At 43.9% G+C, this 18,872-nt stretch overlaps 1 protein-coding gene across 1 annotated transcript in view; it reads right to left on the reverse strand.

Annotated features, from left to right (window-relative positions):
* Window positions 1–10,209: 10,209 nt before the first annotated feature.
* Window positions 10,210–18,872, reverse strand: part of LOC129460227 (small ribosomal subunit protein eS4-like) — a 36,768-nt gene continuing 28,105 nt past the window's right edge. The window contains exon 2 of the mRNA XM_055237859.2: window positions 10,210–11,000. Within this exon, the coding sequence (XP_055093834.1) occupies window positions 10,210–10,944 (735 nt within the window). The 5' untranslated portion in view covers window positions 10,945–11,000. The remainder of the gene's footprint in view (window positions 11,001–18,872) is intronic.

Below are 18,872 nucleotides of genomic sequence, written 5' to 3' on the forward strand. Positions count from 1 at the left end.
TGAGAGAATATTATGAGAATATCAAACACAACGGAGCTATTTTAAAAGAAAGCAGAAATCTGGAATAATGAAATCGGCAAGAAGAAAACACTAAGAGCAAAAATACATTTATACATAAGACAACTATTTTTCAAAATTCTTGCTCGGCTTTGGATGTTGTGTTTGCCTCCCAGCTACAAACACATTCTTCACACACGCTGGGAATGCTGCTGAAAACTAGTCAGCATTCAGAGGCTTAATCCACAGTCCCGGCGCTGTGCCTGTGGGCTTCATCGTCAGACAGCCATTTGTCCTCAGGAGAGGTTAGGGGTTGAAATGCAAATATGCAAACAACTGAGTTTTTGCCCTAAAATAGCTGGGAAAAGCATGATCCCTTATGCTATCTTTTAAAAATGGAAAAAGAGGAAAAAAAGCTTACAATCTTAAGGATTTGTTTAAATACCTTAGTATGTTGCAATTTTAAAGGAGAAAATGATGGAAACGAAGAAACACACTTGTCCTGGGTAAAATCTATAATCTGGAGAAAAGGTTGACATCCGTGTGACACTTGATTTACCAGACCTACTAAAGATTTATTGATTTATCAATCACTGCCTCAGGCACTTGATTTCCCCCAAGGGAGAATTAACAATTCCAGCCAACTAAAATGAATGCAAAAATCTATCCTGTCCCTGTGCACAACCTCCAATTACCAAAAAAAAAAAAAAAGTGTATCTCTCTGTTTCGGGAATCCTTAAAATCCTTAAAATTAAAAATTATTTAACTAAAGAAATACTGTATTAAATAATTGTCATTGCGCCAGGCGCAGTGGCTCACACCTGTAATCCCAGCACTTGGGGAGGCTGAGGCGATGGATCACCTGAGGTCAAGAGTTCGAGACCAGTCAGGCCAGCCAGGCAAAACCCTGTCTCTACTAAAAATACAAAAATTAGCCGGGCATGGTGGCAGGTGTCTGTAATCCCAGCTACTCGGGAGGCTAAAGCAGGAGAACCACTTGAACCCAGGAGGCAGAGGTTGCAGTGAGCTGAAATTGTGCCACTGCACTCCAGTCTGGGCAACAAAGTGAGACTCCATCTCAAGAAAAAAAAATTGCCATTGATGCCAATAGACACTTTTAAAGGAGACTTAAACAAGCTCTAAAGGAAATACGGGCATCACAGAAATGTGATTTCATAACATGGATAGGAACGTGATCTTTTATGTTAAACTACCAAGATTGACTGTAGCCTCCACCACTTACGAGATGTGTTATCTTGGGCTTCTTTAAGCCTCAGTTTCACCATCTCTAAAATGAGGAGATACACTTGTCCTTAGGAAAATGAGGAGTGAGAATGAATAAAATGCGTCTGGCCTAGCCTCTGACATGCAGTCAGCCTTCCATCTGGCAGTTCCATTCCCATTACTGTCACTCTAAAATCATATGAAGTATAACACTATGGAAGGCCACACAGACAGGCTCCAGGGCTGAAACAGTTCACAGAGTATGACAAAGCGCCCTTAAAGCTTTCGCAAGGCTCCTTCAATGTCAACTAAGTGACAGCTTGAAAAGATGTACTCATTAACTAACATATTGATTAAGCTTTCTTTAATATTACCCACGAATCAGAAAATCTATCAGAAGATTCTAAAACAAGTATGAGTAAACTATAGCCCGAGTGTCAAATCTGTTCTACCACCTATTTTTGTAAATAAAATAGTATTGAAAGTGTAGGGGCAGAAAGGGGGTAATTCCCTATAACAAAAGGCAGGTTAACAATAGAAAAGTATAACAAATTTATTACATGCACACTTACGCAGGGATGTCCCAGAAAATATGAAAACTCAAAGAAGAGCCCAATGAGTGATTATTATTATTATTATTATTTTTAGACAGGATCTCACTGTATTCCCCAGGCTGGAGTATAGTGGTGCCATCTAGGCTCACTGCAGCATCACTCTCCTGGACTCCAGCAACCCTCCTCCCACCTCAGCCTCTAGAGTAGCTGGGACTACAGCTACGTGCCACCACGCCTGGTTAATTGTTGTTGTTGTTGTTGTTGTTGTTGTTGTTGCAGAGATGGAGTTTTGCCATGTTGCCAAGGCTGGTCTTGAACTCCTAAGCTCAAGCGATCCACCTGCCTTGACCTCCCAAAGTGCTGGGATTACAGGAGTGAGCCACAGTTGAGTGGAGTTTTTACACTATTCTGAGGCTACAGAAAGAATAAGGGGCTTGGGGCTTCCAGAAGAGGTAGCACACAGGTTATGGGAAAAGGAAGGAAGGAAAACTTGTCAAAGTGGTCTTGTCATGCAGATGAAGCGTCACAGGTAGCAGCTCTCAGAAAGAATAGAAGTGGACTGTGGCAAAGTTTCTCTGGCAAATCTTTAAAGGTGTTAGGCTCTCAGTCTCTTTTTCCTGTGAGCTCATCTTTCCTAGATCTGGAGAAGAGGGTGCTCAGAGAAAGCCTGGCTGCTTATTTCACTAATGTAGATGTTCTCTACAGATGCAAATCTCCTCCACCAAAGACAGCTTTTCAGGGCTATTCTTGTCTGCGGTTTCTCTGAATAATTATCTCAAAATATGCCAAAGAAGTATATTTTTGGGGTGAAATATTCCGGTTTCCTTCAGAACACATTTCTATATTGTTTATGGCTGTTTGGGTCCTACAATGACAGAGTTAGGTAGCTGTGACCGAAGCCATATGGCCCACTGTTCTCCCCACAGTGAGTGATGAGGGATGGTGAGGGACAGGAGGCCTTATACAGATCTCAGGAGAAACTTTTGAAAGGATTGAGTCTTACTGTTTTGTTACTGACAGTTTCCTGGGGTGAGAACACAGCAATGCCCTGCAGGGTCACCCCAAGGAAGCAAGCACCAGGGAAGGCAGCAGGGAAGGAAAGGGTTAAGCAGACAAGCAGGTTTAGGATCGGCCAATTTGTGTGATTTCAGCAAGCTCTGGGGCTTAGGAGCTGTCCCTATCAGATATCAGATATCTGGCTCTGGGCAATTAGGGCAGGTGCATAGTGGCCTAAAGCATGAGAGGTGAGGCAGTTTGGGGTGTAGACTTTGTTTATGTGTGACAGGATCTCCTTCTGTCACTGAGGCTGGAATGCAGTGGCACAATCTTGGCTCCCTGTAACCTCAACCTTCCAGAGTCAGGTGGTCCTCTCACCTCAGCCTCCCAAGTAGTTGGGACTACAGGCATGAACCATCACATCCAGCTAATTTCCTTGTATTTTTTGTAGAGACAGGGTTTTGCCATGTTGCCCAGCTGGTGTTGACCTCCTAGGCTCAAGCAATCTGCCTGCATCAGCCTCCCAAAGTGCCAGGATTACAGGTGTGAGCCACGGTGCCCAGCCAAGAAGTATGACTTAACCAGCTGCCTCAGAAGGGGATGTGACCAGCCTCTAGCCAAGGCGTCAAAACTGTGTCAAGGCAGCATTTTTTTAAAAACATATTTCACCCATGAAGCCAAAATTATTTACTGTTTGCTGACCCATGGTCCAAAAACGAAGTCTAGATATCTCATTCCAGTTAGAAGTCACAACCCACATCTTAAATTTGCTTTCCACAAATGGTTATGGTGATAACTCACCACAAATGTTTATGGAGATAACTCAGGGAATGTAAAATAGGTTAAATTTTCCCACATTGAGAATGAAAGAAAGATGTCCTAGAAGTCATGGGGTCGGTTCTCAGCCCCAGTCTCAGTCCTGCAGGCCATGGCAAGCCCCACAACTCAGTGGCAGTTCGCAACAGGCCAGGGGTGAGCAGAGTCTATACTGTGGCTGTCACCATGGCAATGGAGCCCAGTGGTCTGAAGTCAGACAAACCCATGTTCAAATTTTAGTTCTACCACTTATCAACAGCATGATCTTGAGCAAGTTACCTATATTGGTTATCTGCTGATGCATAACACACTATGCCAAAACCTAGTAGCTTAAATAATTTATCATTTATCATCTCCTACAATGTCTAAGGATCAGGAATCCTGGAGCAGCTTAGTTGGGTGGCTTGGGCTCAGAGTCTCTCAGAAGGTTGTAGTCAAGGTGCCAGCCAGGGCTACCACCATCTGAAGTCTCAAATGGGGTTAAAAAATCCACTTCCAAGCTCATGCATGGGTAGTTAGCAGGTGATAGGGTTTGGCTGTGTCCCCACCAAAATCTCATCTTGAATTGTAGCTCCCATAATCTCCACGTGTTGTGGGAGGGACCCAGTGGGAGGTAATTGAATCATGGAGGTGGGTCTTTTCCATGCTGTTCTCATGGTGGTGAATAAGTCACATGAGATCTGATGGTTTTATAAACAGGAGTTCCCCTGCACAAGCTCTCTCTTGCCTGCTGCCATGTAAGACATGCCTTGCTTCCCCTTTGCCTTCTGCCATGATTGTGAGGCCTCCCCAGCCATGTGAAACTGTGAGTCAATTAAACTTCTTTCCTTCATAAATTACCCACTCTTGCATATGTCTTTATTAGCAGCATGAGAACAAACTAATACAGCAGGTCTCAATGCCTCACTGGCTGTTAGGGAGAGGTCTCTGTTTCTTATCCCATGGGTCTCTCCATGGGCTGCTTGAGTATCCTCTCAATATGGCAGCTGACATTCCATAGGACAAGTGATCTGAGGGAGAGAGAGAGAGAGAACACGCAAGACAAGACAGTGCTCAAGAAGGAAGCCAGTCTTTTATGCCTAATCTCAGAAGAAGGACAGCCTCACTTCTGCTGTATGTTATTGGTCCCATAGGTTAACCCTGGTATGAGATGGGAGGGGACTACATGCGTATGTGAATACCAGGAGGTGGGGATCATTGTGGGGGGCTGGCTGTGCATTACCTTTATTGAAGCTTCAGGTCAGGCTGGGTGCAGTGGCTCATGTCTGTAATCCCAGCACTTTGGGAGGTCAAGGCAGGCAGATTGCTTAAGTCCAGGAGTTGTTTTTTTTTTTTTTTTGAGACGGAGTCTCGCTCTGTAGCCCAGGCTGGAGTGCAGTGGCGCAATCTCGGCTCACTGCAAGCTCCGCCTCCCGGGTTCACGCCATTCTCCTGCCTCAGCCTCTCCGAGTAGCTGGGACTACAGGCGCCCGCCACCACGCCCGGCTAATTTTTTTGTATTTTTAGTAGAGACAGGATTTCACCATGGTCTCGATCTCCTGACCTTGTGATCCGCCCGCCTCGGCCTCCCAAAGTGCTGGGATTACAAGCGTGAGCCACCACGCCCGGCCAAGCCCAGGAGTTTGAGACCAGCCTGGGCAACATAGTGAGACCCTGTCCCAGAAAAAGAAAAAAAGCTTTAGGTCTACCATCTATGGTAGACCTAAATTAGAATTATAAATTTAGAATTATAAATTTAGAATTATAATGATAATAGTACCTGGTTTATAAGGTTTAAATGAGAAAGTGCTGGCCAGGCGTGGTGGCTCACGCCTGTAATCCCAGCACTTTGGGAGGCCAAGGCGGGTGGATCACAAGGTCAGGAGATCGAGACCATCCTGGCTAACATGGTGAAACCCTGTCTCTACTAAAAATACAAAAAATTAGATGGGTGTGGTGGTGGGCACCTGTAGTCCCAGCTACTCGGGAGGCTGAGGCAGGAGAATGGCGTGAACCCGGGAGGCAGAGCTTGCAGTGAGCCAAGATCATGCCACTGCACTCCAGCCTGGGCTACAGAGCGAGACCCCGTCTCAAAAAATAAATAAATAAATAAATAAATAAGAAAGTGCATGTCAAGCCCTCTCACAGGGCTTGGCACTCAATGAAGCATTCCATAAATGCTTGCAGTTATTATCTACCTCACTGTGGCTACTCCTGCCACTACCACTTCCATAATAATAACAAAAGGGTAAGGGGAACCCTTCAGCACCACAGGGAAGTTCCCTGTCTTTGGCCACTTCTGGGTGAGCTCTCTTTCCGCTTTACAAGGGCAACTGTAACTGTCTGAAAAAATAAACCTCCAACAAATTCAAACTAGTCTCTTTTTCTCTCACCTTGACCTAAAATCTTTGAAACAGACACCTACATAACTCCTCTAGAAAGGCAAACCCAAAAATTGTCAGAGTAAAAAATTCAATGACTTAAGATAAAGAGGATTATCTCCTTAGAAATAAACTCATTTAAGAAATCGTAGAAACTTCAGACATATCAATTTCAACATTCAAGGACATCACTCATTCAACAAATATTTACTGAGCATGTGTTATACACCAGGCATGGCTCTAGGAGCTGTATAAACAACCTGGAATTTAACAGATGAAATCTCTGCCCTCAGAAACTTGCAGGCTAGTGGGAAATAAACAAATAAACAAATAGGTTTTAAAAAAATAAAAAATAGAGTATGTTAGCTGGTATTGAGTTAGAAGCTGGTAATGAGTTAGATAAAAAATAAATAAAAGCTGGGCAGGTGGCTCACTCCTGTAATCTCAGCACTTTGAGAGGCCAAGGCAGGTAGATGGCTTGAGCTCAGGAGCTGGAGACCAGCCTGGGCAATATGGAGAAATCCTGTCTCTACAAATAAATAAAGAAACTAATTAAGTAATTAATTAAAGATGGGAAGTGGATGGGATGATGTTAAAATTATCAATAGATGATCAAAAAAAGTTTCAGTCATTTGCACAAAATCCAAAAGGAGGTGACAAGATGAGCCATGAGGATATGTCCTGAAAGGGTCACGTGCTTGGCCTTCAGAGAAGAGCAAGGAGGCCAATGTGTCTGGAGTCAAATAAGGCTAGGGTAGAAATGGTGGCAGAGAAAGTTAGAGAAGTAAATTGGAGGATGCAGAATCAAGCACAGCCTTGTAGGCTGTTGTTAGGACTTGGACTGGGTCCTTACAACAAAGAGGCACCATTGGCAAAAGAGGCACCATTGAGTTTTGAGCAGAAATGTGACATAATGTGATTTACGTTCTAAAAACATTACTCTTAGATAACTAAGGGGAGTGAGGACAGAGGCAGAGAGAGCCATCAGGAGGCCATTATGAAAATCCAAGTGAGGAATCATGGCAGCTTGAAAAGGATGGCAAGACGGAAGTGGTGAACCTCGGTCAGGTTCTGGGAGAGTCCAGAGTCTGTTAATGAAGTCTATGTGAGCTGTGTGGTAAAGAGAAGAGTCGCAAATAGCTTCGAATTTTTTGTTTGTTTGCTTGTTTGTTTTTCGAGACAGTCTTGCTCTTTCTTCCAGGCTGCAGTGCAATGGCATAATCATGGCTCACTGCAGCCTCAACCTCCCTGGCTCAAGCAGTCCTCCCACCTTAACCTCCCAAGTAGCTGAGACTATAGGCGTGTGCCACCACGCCTGGCTAATTTTTATTTTTTGTATTTTTTGTAGAGACAGAACTTCACTGTGCTGCCCAGGCTGATTTCGAACTCCTAGGCTCAAGCAATCCTCTCACCTCGGCCTCCCAAAGTACTGGAGTTGCAGATGTGAGCCGCCACACCCGGCTGCTTTGAAGTTTTTGACCTGAGCAGCTTAAAGAATGCAGTTGCCATGTACAGAGATAAAGAGGTATGGAAAGAGCAATGTGGTTGCCTCAGGAGTACAGTGTGGGACATACTGAGTTTGAGATAAGATAACCGTGGGACATGCAAGTGGGATGTAAGGAGATAAGTGATAGACAAGTCTGGAGCTCAGGGGAGAAGTCTGAACAGGGGATATAAAGTTGAAGTTTCCATGATTTGAGAAGATATTTCCATCATTAGAAATGATAGTTAAAGTCTCGAGGCTAGGAGTAAGTGCAGACAGAGAAAAGACCTAAGGTCTAAGCCCTGGGGTACTCTAGCATTTAGAATTGGGAGAAATATGGCCGGTCATGGTGGCTCACACCTGTAATCCCAACACTTTGGGAGGTCAGGGTGGGCAGAGCACTTTAGGTCAGGATACGAGACCAGCCTGGCCAACATGGTGAAACCCAGTCTCTATTAAAAAATACAAAAAAATTAGCTAAGCGTGGTGACACATGCCTGTAATCCCAGCTACTTGGGAGGTTGAGGCAAGAGGATCACTTGAACTCGGGAGGCGGAGGTCACACTGAGCCCATATCATGCCACTGCCCTCCAGCCTGGGTGACAGAGCGAGACTCCATCTCAAAAAAATAAATAAATAAAATATAGTTGGGGAGAATAAAGAGAAAACAGCAAAGGACGCTGAGCAGTGACCAGTAAAGTCGAAGGAAACCCAAGAGAGAGGCACGTGAAAAGCCATGTGGAGAAATGTTCTCCAGGAGGGAGTGATGAGCTGTGTCCAATGCTGTTGGGGTGTCAAGTACCACGAGCAAGTGAAATGAACAGGTGCAGGGAGGTCACTGGTGACCTTGACATGAGAGGTATTGGAGGAGTGGTGGAGGTGACGACCCACTGGAATGGGAGAAGAACTGGAGACAGTGAAGATGGATAACTCAAGGATTTGGGCCATAAACAAAGCAGAGAAATGGATGGTAATGGGAGAATATGGTGCAATGAAAGGAATTCACTCATCATCCATGTAAGTTAATGGGAGTATTCCAGTAGAGAAGGAAATATCGATTGATGGTGCAGGAAAGAAAAGAGGGAATTGCTTCAGTGGGTCCTTGAGAAGGCAAGAGGGGAAAGGATCTGATGCCTGGTCGGGGGCAGCCTCAGACAGGAGCCAGAAAGTCCATCTACAGTAACAGGAGCAGGGTGCATGGGCACAAAGGCAGGAAGGTGGGTAGATGTGTCCCACCGTGCTCTGGCCTTCCCCACTGCACTGCTGATCAGGCAGGTTGTAATTACCTCTCTGTGTGTCTGTATGTGTCTCCAAGACCTATGAGAGAGAAAGACCATGTAGGTCAACATCGCACCTTCAGTGCCCAGGACAAAGCCTGGTGCAGAGCAAGCACTCAACAAGTTTGGTGAATGGCTCCATGCAAAACGAGACAATATCGATTTTACCTGGCAGATATTAAAAAATTATAAAGGTAGAAATTGTAATGCAATGTGGCAATGGCACAAGACAAAACAGACAGATCAATGGAACAGAATTTAAAAACTAAAAAACGCCAGGTGCAGTGGCTCACGCCTGTAATCCCAACACTTTGGGAGGCCGAGGTGGGTGGATCACTTGAGGTCAGGAGTTCGAGACCAGCCTGGCCAACATGGTGAAACCCCGTCTCTACTAAAAATACAAAAATTAGCTGGGCATGGTGGCACATGCCTGTATTCCCAGCTACACGGGAAGCTGAGGCAGGAGAATCACTTGGACCTAGGAGGTGGAGGTTGCAGTGAGCCGAGATCATACCACTGCACTCCAGCCTGAGAGACAGAGTGAGACTGTCTCAAAAAAAATAAACAATAAAAAACAAGCCCGGCACAGTGGCTCATGCCTGTAATCCCAACACTTTGGGAAGCTGAGGCAGGAGGATTGCTTGAGCCCAGAAAGTGGAAGCTGCAGTGAGCCATGATCATGCCACTGCATTCCACCCTGGGTGACAGAGCAAGACCCTGCCAATAAGCAGTAATGGCATAAAATGCTTAACAAATGCTGTCAATACAATCTGATACAATAATACAAATTCAGGAAAAATAATGTTTGCTATGTCATACCACATGCAAAAATGAATCACCAGCTGGGCATGGTGGCTCACGCCTGTAATCCCAGCATTTTGGGAAGCGGAGGATCACTTAAGGGCAAGAGTTCGAGACCAGCCTGGCCAACATGGTGAAACCCCCACCCCCAACCCATCTCTACTAAAAATACAAAAATTAGCTGGATGTGGTGGTGGGTGCCTATAATCCCAGCTACAAAGTACTAGGATTACAGGCATGAGCAACCGCACCCAACCAGAAAGTGGTTTCTTGAGATGGAATCTGCTCCTGGTGAAGATGCTATGAACATTGTTGAAATGACAGCAAACGATTTTAAATATTCCATAAACGTAGTTGATAAAAAGGTGGTAGGGTTTGAGAGGATCAACTCCAATTTTGAAAGAAGTGCTATATGCAATGCTATCACACAGCATTGCATGCTACAGAGAAATATTTTGTGAAGGAGTCCATCCATGCAGCAAATTTTGTGTCTTATTTTAAGAAATTGTCACCCTAGCCTTGCAACAACTGCCCTGATCAGTCAACAACCATCAATATCAAGGCACGACCCTCCACCAGCAACAAGATTATGACTCGCAGAAGGCTCAGACAGATCGTTAGCATTTTCTAGCAATAAAGCATTTTTACTTATTTTTTAATCATGCTGTATTATTTTTAATTGCATACAAAGATCTAACATGTCACCCACAGACCATTTCACCCACTGCTCTGTTTGGCTGCAGTCTCTTGTCTCTCCCTTCAGCAATGGTGAAGCGGATACCCTTTCCTCGGGGAAGAGAAATCCATGGTTTGTTGCCCTTGTCAATAACAAAAATGATGGAAAAGCTGTTGCTGTTGGCATCTTTCACGTGAATCATGTCAAAAGATCCAGGGTGCCTCTCTCTGTTGGTGATCACACCAATTCTTCCCCAGTTAGCACCTCCGGTCACCAAACATAGGTTACCAGTGTTGAACTTCAAAGCAGTGATCTTGCCAGTCTCCAAATCAATCAGAATGGTGTCGTTCACCTTAATGAGGGAATCAGGGTGGCGGATGGTGTGAGCATCATGAATCACCAGGTGAGGGATTCCTTTTGTGCACACAAAGATTTTTCTCATTTTGCATAACTTGTACTTGACTTCCTCAGGTGTAATATGATGTACAGCAAAGCGACAATTGATGCCATAGGTCAAACGGAAATCCTCTCCCATCTTGTCAATGCTGATGACATCCATAAATCCAGTAGGGTAGGTTGTATCAGTTCGAACCTTGCCATCTACCTTAATGAACCACTGCATGCAAATCTTCTTTACTTCGTCTCCTGTCAGGGCATACTTAAGTCTGTTCCTCAGGAAAACATGAGGGAGACACTCTCTCAGCTTGTGGGGACCGGTGGATGGACGAGCAGCAAACACACCAGTCAATTTATCCAGCATCAAATGCTGTGGAGCTGCTACCCGTTTCAGATGCTGCTTGGGACCAGAAGCCACAGCTGTAATAGGCACAGAAAGAGGACCTCCCATCTTCTATGCACTTAGAAACTGGGAACCAATAAAGTATTTTTACATCAAGGTATGTAGGCCAGGCGTGGTGGCTCACGCCTGTAATCCCAGCACTATGGGAGGCCAAGATGGGTAGATTACTTGAGGCCAGGAGTTTGAAACCAGCCTGGCCAACAAGGCAAAACCCCATCTCTACTAAAAATACAAAAATTAGCCAGGCATGGTGGTGCATGCCTGTAGTCCCAGCTACCCGGGAGGCTGAGGGTGGCAAACTGCTTGAATCCAGGAGGCGGAGGTTGCAGTGAGTCAAAATCACACGACTGCCCTCCAGCCTGGGTGACAGAGAGAGACTCCATCACAAAAAAAAAAAAAAAGAATAAACACATGAAAGAACGTTTAGCTATTGTATTAGTCTATTCTTATACTGTTACAAAGAAATACCTGAGACTGGGTAATTTATAAAGAGGTTTAATTGGCTCACAGTTCTGCAGACTGTATGGGAAGCATAGTAGCCTCTGCTTCTGGGGAGGCCTCAGGAAGCTTCCAGTCGTGGCAGAAGGCAAGGGGGGATGGAGGCATCTCACATGGTGGCAACAGGAGCAAGAGCAAGGTGGGGGAGGTGCCACACACTTTAAACAACAAGATCTCTCCAGAACTCACTATCATGAAGACAGTACCAAGAGGAAACCCATCCACATAAGCCAATCACCTCCTACCAAGGCCCCACCTCAAACACTCGTGATTACAATTCGACATGAGATTTGGGTGGTGACACAGATCCAAACCATATCAGCTATAGTAATAATAAGATTGCAAATTCAAATAACTTGATTCAAGTCTTGCAATGCCCCCTTCTCAATTAGGCTTACCTTGATTTCTCTAATTAAAGCTGCAAGCCTTGGCCAGGCACAGGGACTCCCACCTGTAACCTCAGCACTTGGGTAGGCCAAGGCAGGAGAATCGCTTGAACCCAGGAGTTCGAGACCAGCCTGGGCAACATGGTGAAACCCTGTCTCTACAAAAAAAAAATACATCTGGGCTTGGGTGTCACAGGCCTGTAGTCCCAGCTACTTAGGAGGCTGAGGCAGGAGAACCACTTGAGCCTGGGAGATGAAGGTTGCAGTGAGCTGAGATCATGCCACTGCATTCCAGCCTAGGTGACAGAGCAAGACCCTTTCTCAAAAAATAAAAATAAAAATGAAAACTGCAATCCTTGGCCAAGTGTAGTATCTCACACCGTTAACCCCAGCATTTTGGGTGGCTGAGGCAGGAAGATTGCTTGAGCCTAGGAGTTAGAGACCAGCCTGGGCAACACAGGGAGATGTCGCCTCTATAATAAATTTAAAATTAAAAAACTACAATGTTCTCCACTCCCTACTCCTTTAATGTGCTCTGTTTTTTTAACTATAGCACTTTTTGCTTTCTAAAATGCTAAAGGATTTACTTATTTATAACATTTATCATGTATGTACATGTCCTCCACTCAAATATAAGTTTCATGAGATCAGGGGTTATTTTTTTCAATAATCTATCCCAAGCACTGAGAACATGCCTAGTACATGGTTAGCAACCAATATCTATGTGTTGAATGAATGCAGCAGATTGACAAAATAATAATACCTACGGTAGGCAAGAGTGTGAATAGTCAGACTCATGTACTGTTAACAAGAGAGTAAACTGATTAAATGAACTATATACATTCATACTCGAACATACTAAACAACCATTGAAAGTGATATTGTACAGTATGGCAAAATACAATTACACTCTGTTCCCCAGGCTGGAGTGCAGTGGCACAATCACTGCTCCCCACCATCTGGACCTCCTGGGCTCAAGTGATCCTCCCACGTCAGCCTCTTGAATAGCTGGGACTACAGGTGCAAGCCACCATGCATTGTTAATTTTTTTTTTCATTTTTTGTAGAGATGGGGCCTCACTAGGTTGCCCAGGCTGGTCTTGAATTTAGAAACTTTTAGTAAAGTTCCCGTCACATTATCATGGGAATAATACAAATTATAAAATAGCATGTATAGTCTGTTTCCAAGGAAAAAGTGTGTACAACAAAATCTTATCTATGAGGTGAGATTACAAGTTGTTGTTGTTGTTGTTGTTGTTGTAAGACAGAGGCTCGCTCTCGCTCAGGCTAGAATACGATGGCACCATCCTAGCTCACTACAGCCTCGAATTCCTGGGCTCAAGCAATCCTCCTGCCTTAGCTTCCTGAGGAGCTGGGACTACAGGCGTGCGCCACTGTGCCCAGCTAATTTTTTTTATTTTTTGTAGAGACAGGGTCTTGCTATGTTGCCCAGGCTGGTCCCAAACTCCTGGGCTCAAGCAATGCTCCCACCTCATCCTCCCAAAGTGCTGGGTTTACAGGTGTGAGCCACTGAATCTGGCCTGCCATATTTATCTACAATGAATATGTATTAGATGTATAGCAAGCAGGGGAAACATTTTTTAAAAGGAGAAAATAGAAACTACCCGGTTAATACACATAGGCTTTCCTGTTTTAACAAGGATATCAGAAAAGTAAGAACATATTTTAGAAGATTCACTCTGCAGTTACATTAAATGGAAACTAGCAAGCAAAGAGAGATGGGTAACCAAATGCAGGCTATTTAAATGTCCTCTCTATTGTCTGTAGTTTTTAAGCTGCAAAAAGTAAAAGTGTGTATGAAATAAATTGTATGAAAGTTTCTGGATTAAAAAAGCCCATTATCTTCTCAGCAAGACCCAGATATACTTCTGGAACGAAAGTCAGAAATTCTGACCATCCTTGAAGCCAAACTCAAGCCCGCTGGCTACATACGAATCTGCCTGTTACTCCTTAATAAGACAGGACTTCCTTTGGGCTTGGGCTGGGGTCAAATGGTGCTGTGTGAAAGCCACCCATTCCTGCCAATCACACAACCCCTGGAAACAGCACAGCTTATTGTGAAAATTAATTCAGGGAGCTTAAACTCCACCGAACAGAATGGTTTAAAAAGAAAAGAAAAAAAATCCCTGTGGTTTAGAAAATTCTAGATGCATTATGACCTTCGGTGTGAGTCCCAGGCTATGTGCATTATATCGCAACACCCGGGAAAACATAAGATGTCTTTTTTAATCTATCAGATAATTACACCGACTACAAGGACATTTTGGCAACTACTAGAAAATACTGCCCTCTGGTGTTAAGGTCATTCCACAGTGATTAACATAACAAAAAGGAAAACAAGAAAAGCCTTTCTTAAATACAAAAACCACTACCTTCAGGGACTTATGTTTTTGACTTGCAAAAAATCCGAACACAAAATCCCAAAGGATTTTACGGGTATATACTCTGGACACCTTCCCCACTGTGCCCAGAAAATACCTACTAATGTTATTACAAGCTGTCTCACTCGATTCACGTCAGAGGATCTCCTCTCCAAGAGCTATATTCAGCTGTCTCTTGAACAAAACAAAACCAAAAAGTATTTTCAAGAGCTTCTGTGGGGGAGAAGTTTCTGGAAAATAAACTAAAGTTTATTTTCACAGAAAATTTTCTACTAATCCTGGTAGGAAGAATAGAAAGAAGAGCAATATTATGATATTCTATATATTATAGAAGTCTTTAAAAATCTGAGACAATTTTTATGAAAAACAAAACAGCCACATTAATAAAGAAGCTGGCAATCATTGGCTTTATATTGATCATCTTATTTCTGCTTAAAGGTACTTCAAGAATAAGATAGAAAGGAGGTTCTGTCGTAGCTCTCTGCTATAAGAAAATAAAACTTTAAAAGGGAGGGGCGTGTCATTCTGATGGTTACACACACAAGAATTGCATGCACAAATTCAGCAGTCTTGGCTGGGCATGGTGGTTCACACTTGTAATCTCAGTGCTTTCAGGCCAAAGCCACCATGCCCAGCTTTTTTTTTTTTTGCTTTTTTTTTTTTTTTTTTTTTTTTTTCAGATGGGATCTCATTCCGTCGTCTCCCAGGCTGGAGTGCAGTGGCGCGATCTTGGCTCACTGCAACCTCCAGCTCCTGGGCTCAAGCGATTCTCCCACTTCAGCCTCCCTAGTAGCTGGGACTACAGGTGCCCACCACCATTCCTAACTAATTGTTTTTTGTATTTTTGGTAGAGATGGGGTTTCACCATGTTGCCCAGGCTGGTCTCAAACTCCTGAGCTCAAGTGATCCACCCGCCTCAGCCTCCCAAAGTGCTGGGATTACAGGCATGAAGCCACCACGCCCAGCCCATAATCTTTTGTAGAGATGGAGCCTCACTGTGTTGCCAATAAAAGAAACCAAAGTTTGTGGAGAAATGGCTGATTCTAAGACTGGGGCAGGAAATACACAGGATAAGCCCGGAGCACCTACTGGTACTAGAAAGTAGGAAAGTGCTCAAAACAAACAAACCAAAAAAAAGCCCACATCAGCGGGGAGATGTCAAAGGGTCACAGGATCCAACTGAAAGAGATCCCAATAGTCAAAGCTGGAACAACTTGAGTAACAAAATAAAATAGATTGGATCATAACCCAAAGCATGGAATAAACACCCATGAGTCTACACTGATATTAATGATTGAATAAATAAATGCAGTTCTCCTTCCGCATCCACTGCAAATTGGTTCCAGGACCCCCATATATACCAAAATCCATGGATGTTCAAATCCTTCATATAAAATGGTATCGTATTTGCACGTAACCAGCACACATCCCCCTGTACACTCTAATTATATTTAGATTACTTATAATACCTAATACAATAGAAATGCTAGGTAAATAGCTGTTCTGCTGTGTTGATTGTTTATTTGGTTTTTGTTTTGGTTTGGTTTGGTTTTGGTTTGTTTTTTTGTTTTTTGTTTTTTGGTTTTTTTGGGGGGATGGAGTTTCACTCTTGTCACCCAGGCTGGAGTGCAGTGGTACCATCTTGGCTCACTGCAACCACTGCCTCCTGGGTTCAAGTGATTCTCCAGCCTCAGCCTCCTGAGTAGCTGGGATTGCAGTCACCCGCCACCACGCCTGGCTAATTTTATATTTTTAGTAGAGATGGGGTTTCACCATGTTGGCCAGGCTGGCCTCAAACTCCTGACCTCAGGTGATCCACAAGCCTCGGCCTTCCAAAGTGCTGGGATTACAGGCGTGAGCCACTGTGCCCGGCCGGTTTGTATGATTTTTTACTGGGTTTCTTTCCCTAATATTTTTTTATCTGTGGTTGGCTGAATCCACGATGTGGGATCAGAGAATACAGAGGGCTGAGTGTAGAAGCAGGAGAAGAGACACGTCTTCCATGCGGAAGAAGTTCAATGAATTCTCACAGATACTCCACGCCCACAGAGGTGGAGCATGAGTCCTCACTCCTGAAGTGTGGCCTGCATGTAGTGACTTCCTTCCAAAAATGGGAGAAGAGTAACTTTACAGTACAGAAACCTGACCAACACTATCTCTGGCAGGTGAGCAAGGTCAATGCCAACAGTGATAAGTTATATTGATACTACGGTCATGCACTACATCATGACATGAGTTATATCATTATAATCACGGTGAGTTGTATAATTATTTAATCATATATTACAATGTAATCATAATAGAAATAAACAGCACAATAAATATAAAGTGCTTGAATCACCCCCAAACCATCCCTCAACCCCCACCTTAGTCCATAGAAAAATTGTCTTCTGGTCCAGCGTGGCTCACACCTGTTATCCCAGCACTTTGGGAGGCCAAGGTGGGCAGATCACTTGAGGCCAGGAGTTCAAGACCAGCCTGGCCAACATGGCGAAACTCCTCCTCTATTAAAAATACAAAAATTAGCTGGACATAGTGGCGCACACCTGTTATCCCAGCTACTCGGGAGTCTGAGGCACAAGAATTACTTGAACCTGGGAGGCGAAGGTTGCAGTGAGCCAAGATCCACCACTGCACTCCAGCCTGGGTGACAGAGTGACACTCTGTCTCAAAAAAAAAAAATAGAAAGAAAAACCGTCTTCAATGAAACCGGTCCCTGGTGCCAAAAAGGTTAGGCACTTCTGTGTTAAGGGATCTGCTTCATTGAAAGCAATGAAACTAACAAAAATTCATGAAAGTTCTCTATCAGATGCAGAAAAACTTCTAATGACCTGGATTGAAGACCAAACACAGATGCATATCCCTCTCAGCACCATGACAATCACCACCAAAGCAATGTTGGTTTGCAAGGTTGAAAGCAAAGGCTGGACCTGACTGTGGTGTTGAATTTACTGCTCTGGGTAGTTCAAATGATTCAAGAATCCTTACTCCTTACATAAAGGGGAAGTCAGTGGTGAGTCTATGGGTGCTGTTGTGAAGGCAGCAGAAGAATTTTTGGAAACTCTGGATGAGCTGACTGTGGAGGAAAATTACTTGTCACAGCAAATTTTCAATATGAATGAAACCTCCCCATTCTGGAAACGAATGCCTGAAAGAACTTTCATTCATAAGGAGGCCAAATCAATGTCAGGTTTGAAGACTTTTAAGGACAGAGCAACAGTCTTGCCTGGCAACAATGTTGCAGATTACAAACTGAAACCCTTTATGAGGACCTCAGGGCCTTCAAGCCTGTCAGTTAGCACACACAGCCAGTGCACTGCAGGAGCAATAAGAAGGCACAGATGACCCAGCTCCTCTTCCAAGAGGCCCTTCTGAATCACCCTGCCAGTGAGATGGAGAAGTACTGTTTGGAGAATAATATATCTTTCAAGATTTGGCTTTTTGATAATGCTTCTTCTTTTTTTTTTTTTTTTGTCATTTTCATCTCAATATCAAAGTGGTGTTTCTCCCTCCAAATACCACCTCTTTGATCCAACCAATGCGTCAAGGAATTATAGCAGCTTTTAAGACTATTACCTAAGGAGGACTTTTGCCCAGGCTGTTGCTGAAACTGAGGAAGACCCTGAGAAGACATGGATGTAATTCTGGAAGGATTACAACATCTATGACTGTGTCAAGCACTTTGAGCTTGGGTTTGGGGTGATGCCATCAAGGAATGTATGAATGGCATCTGGAGGAAGACACTCAAGAGGTTTGTCCATGATTCAAGGATTTGCCAAGGATGAGAAGGTTGCAAAAATCAACAAGGCTGTGGTTCAGATGGCAAACAACTCTAATCTGGGTGTGGCTGAGGATGGCATTGAGGAGCTCCTAAAGGAATGAGGAGTTGTTGGAACTGGGACTGGAACACACAGCTGAAGAAGGGGCAAGAGCAAAGGGAGCTGCTGGAGAAGGAAAAGAACTCCCAGGAAAACTCACAGTGAAGAGGTTGACAGAAGCTTCTGCAGACTTCAACAAACTCCTTAAGAAGTTTGAAAAAAGGAAAAGAATTCCCAGGAAAACTCACAGTGAAGGGGTTAGCAGAAGCTTCTGCAGACTTCAACGAACTCCTTAAGACGTTTGAAAGAAGGAAAAGAACTCCCAGGAAAACTCATAGTGAAGGAGTTAGCAGAAGCTTCTGCAGACTTCAACAAACTCCTTAAGAAGTTTGAAAGAAGGAAAAGAACTCCTAAGAAAACTCATAGTGAAGGATTTAGCAGAAGCTTCTGCAAATTTCAGCAAACTCCTTAAGAAGTTTGAAAACATGGACCCCCAACACCAAAAGGTTTTTATTAACAGAGAGAAACGTTCATGGTGCATCATCTGTTTACAGGCAAATCTATGATAAAGAAAAGAAACAAACCAAGCAAACCACCATGGACATATTTCTGAAAAGAGTGACCCCACCTCAAGAAGATCTCAGGAGGGTCCTTCAGGAGCTACCCAGAAGAAGGCATTGTTATCACAGGGATAACACATGTGTTACTGCCCCTGAAGACCTTCCAATGAGACAAAATGTGGAGGTGGACGACAGTGACACTGACGATCCTGACCCTGTGTAGGCC

This window comes from Symphalangus syndactylus, chromosome 13, assembly GCF_028878055.3.
Source record: "Symphalangus syndactylus isolate Jambi chromosome 13, NHGRI_mSymSyn1-v2.1_pri, whole genome shotgun sequence".
NCBI classification, from domain to species: Eukaryota; Metazoa; Chordata; class Mammalia; order Primates; family Hylobatidae; genus Symphalangus; species Symphalangus syndactylus.